The 1,552-nt window shown below is 67.3% G+C and overlaps 1 protein-coding gene across 1 annotated transcript; it reads left to right on the top strand.

Annotated features, from left to right (window-relative positions):
• Positions 1-28: 28 nt before the first annotated feature.
• Positions 29-1,501, top strand: PTPN23 (protein tyrosine phosphatase, non-receptor type 23). The gene is made up of 4 exons (XM_010002852.1): positions 29-382; positions 446-709; positions 1,242-1,433; positions 1,493-1,501. Exons 1-4 carry the CDS (start codon positions 29-31, stop codon positions 1,499-1,501), a joined length of 819 nt encoding a protein of 272 aa, XP_010001154.1.
• Positions 1,502-1,552: the final 51 nt, after the last annotated feature.

Here is a 1,552-nt window from a genome sequence, read left to right as displayed (position 1 = left end):
CCCACCCCCCAGCCCTGCCCTCAGCCCGATGCCGGGGGTCGCGGTGGTCCAGGGTCCCCTGATCCCCTCGCCAGCCCCCTCCCCACAACCGGCGCTGCCCGCTTTGGTGCCTCAGAGACCCCCCCCAGGGGAGGTCCCGTTCCAGAGGCCGAGCTCCTCCAGCGAGGACCTGCTGTCCTCCAGCCCCGAGAGCCAGCCGGGGGGCTCCAAGGCCGCCGTGGGGCAGCCCCTGCTGCAGCCCACCCGGGCGGACGCGGCCGAAGGGCAGAAGCCCCGAGCGGTGCAGCTGATCGAAGAGGATCCCTACGAGAAACCAGAGCGTGTCCTGAAGCTGCTGGAAGAGCTGGAGCGGTTCCGAGGGGCCGTGGGGAGGCTGGAGCAGGCAGGGGAGCTGGAAGGGGTGTGGAAGGAGCTGCAGGAGGCGCAGGAACGGGACGCCCGGCAGTTCAGCATCGCCATCGCCCGCTGCTACTCCATGAAGAACCGGCACCAGGACATCATGCCCTACGACAGGAACCGCGTGGTGCTGCGCTCTGGCAAGGATGACTACATCAACGCCAGCCGCGTGGAGGGGCTGTCCCCCTACTGCCCACCCCTCAGCACCACCCAGGCCCCGCTCCTCGGCACCGCTGCCGACTTCTGGCTCATGGTCCATGAGCAGAAGGTCTCGGTCATCGTCATGTTGGTGTCCGAGCAGGAGCTGGACAAGGTGAGACCCCCCCGGGGTGTGAAGGAGGGGGTGGGTGTTCAGCCTGGAGAAGAGAAGGCTCCAGGGAGACCTGAGAGCCCCTTCCAGTGCCTGAAGGGGCTCCAGGAAAGCTGGGGAGGGGCTTGGGACAAGGGCAGGGAGGGATGGGAGCAGGGGGAAGGGTTTCCAGCTGGCAGAGGGAGCTGGAGCTGAGATGGGAGGGAGAAATTCTGGGCTGTGAGGGTGGGGAGAGCCTGGCCCAGGTTGCCCAGGGAAGCTGTGGCTGCCCCATCCCTGGGGGTGTTGAAGGGCAGGTTGGATGGGGCTTGGAGCAGCCTGGGCTGCTGGGAGGTGTCCCTGCCCATGCAGGGGTGGGACTGGATGAGCTTTCAGGTCCCTTCCCACCCAAACCTTTCCATGACTAGAAGGCTGCAACATCCCTCTCCTCCCGTGCTGGTGTCACCTCCATCCCCTGCTGGCAGCCAGGGAGGGACAGGACAGTCCCAGGGTGGGGGTTTCAGGACTCCTGACATATTCCCTGCCCCTCCCACAGCAGAAGGTGCTGCGGTACTTCCCGGTGGAGCGGGGCCAGCCCGTGGTGCACGGACCCATCACCCTGGTGCTCACCAGCCTGAAGGTCACCCCCACCCACGTGGAGAGGATGGTGACCCTGCAGTACCGCGACCAGAGCCTCAAGCGCACCGTGGTCCATCTCCAGTTCACCTCCTGGCCAGAGCTGTATGGCGTGGGGGGGGCTGGGGGGGTCCTGCTACACCTGGGGGGGGGCAGCTGGAGACCCCCAAGTGCTGCTGAGCCTCAGGGCTGCAGCCCTGGGAGGGGGTTGGGGCAGTTCCTGGGGGGTGG

The sequence above is a fragment of the Chaetura pelagica genome, unplaced genomic scaffold (genome assembly GCF_000747805.2).
Source record: "Chaetura pelagica isolate M959 unplaced genomic scaffold, ChaPel_1.0 scaffold868, whole genome shotgun sequence".
Lineage (NCBI taxonomy): Eukaryota > Metazoa > Chordata > Aves > Apodiformes > Apodidae > Chaetura > Chaetura pelagica.
The sequence above is the reverse complement of the archived record's forward strand: the minus strand, read 5'-3'. Positions and strand labels throughout refer to the sequence as shown.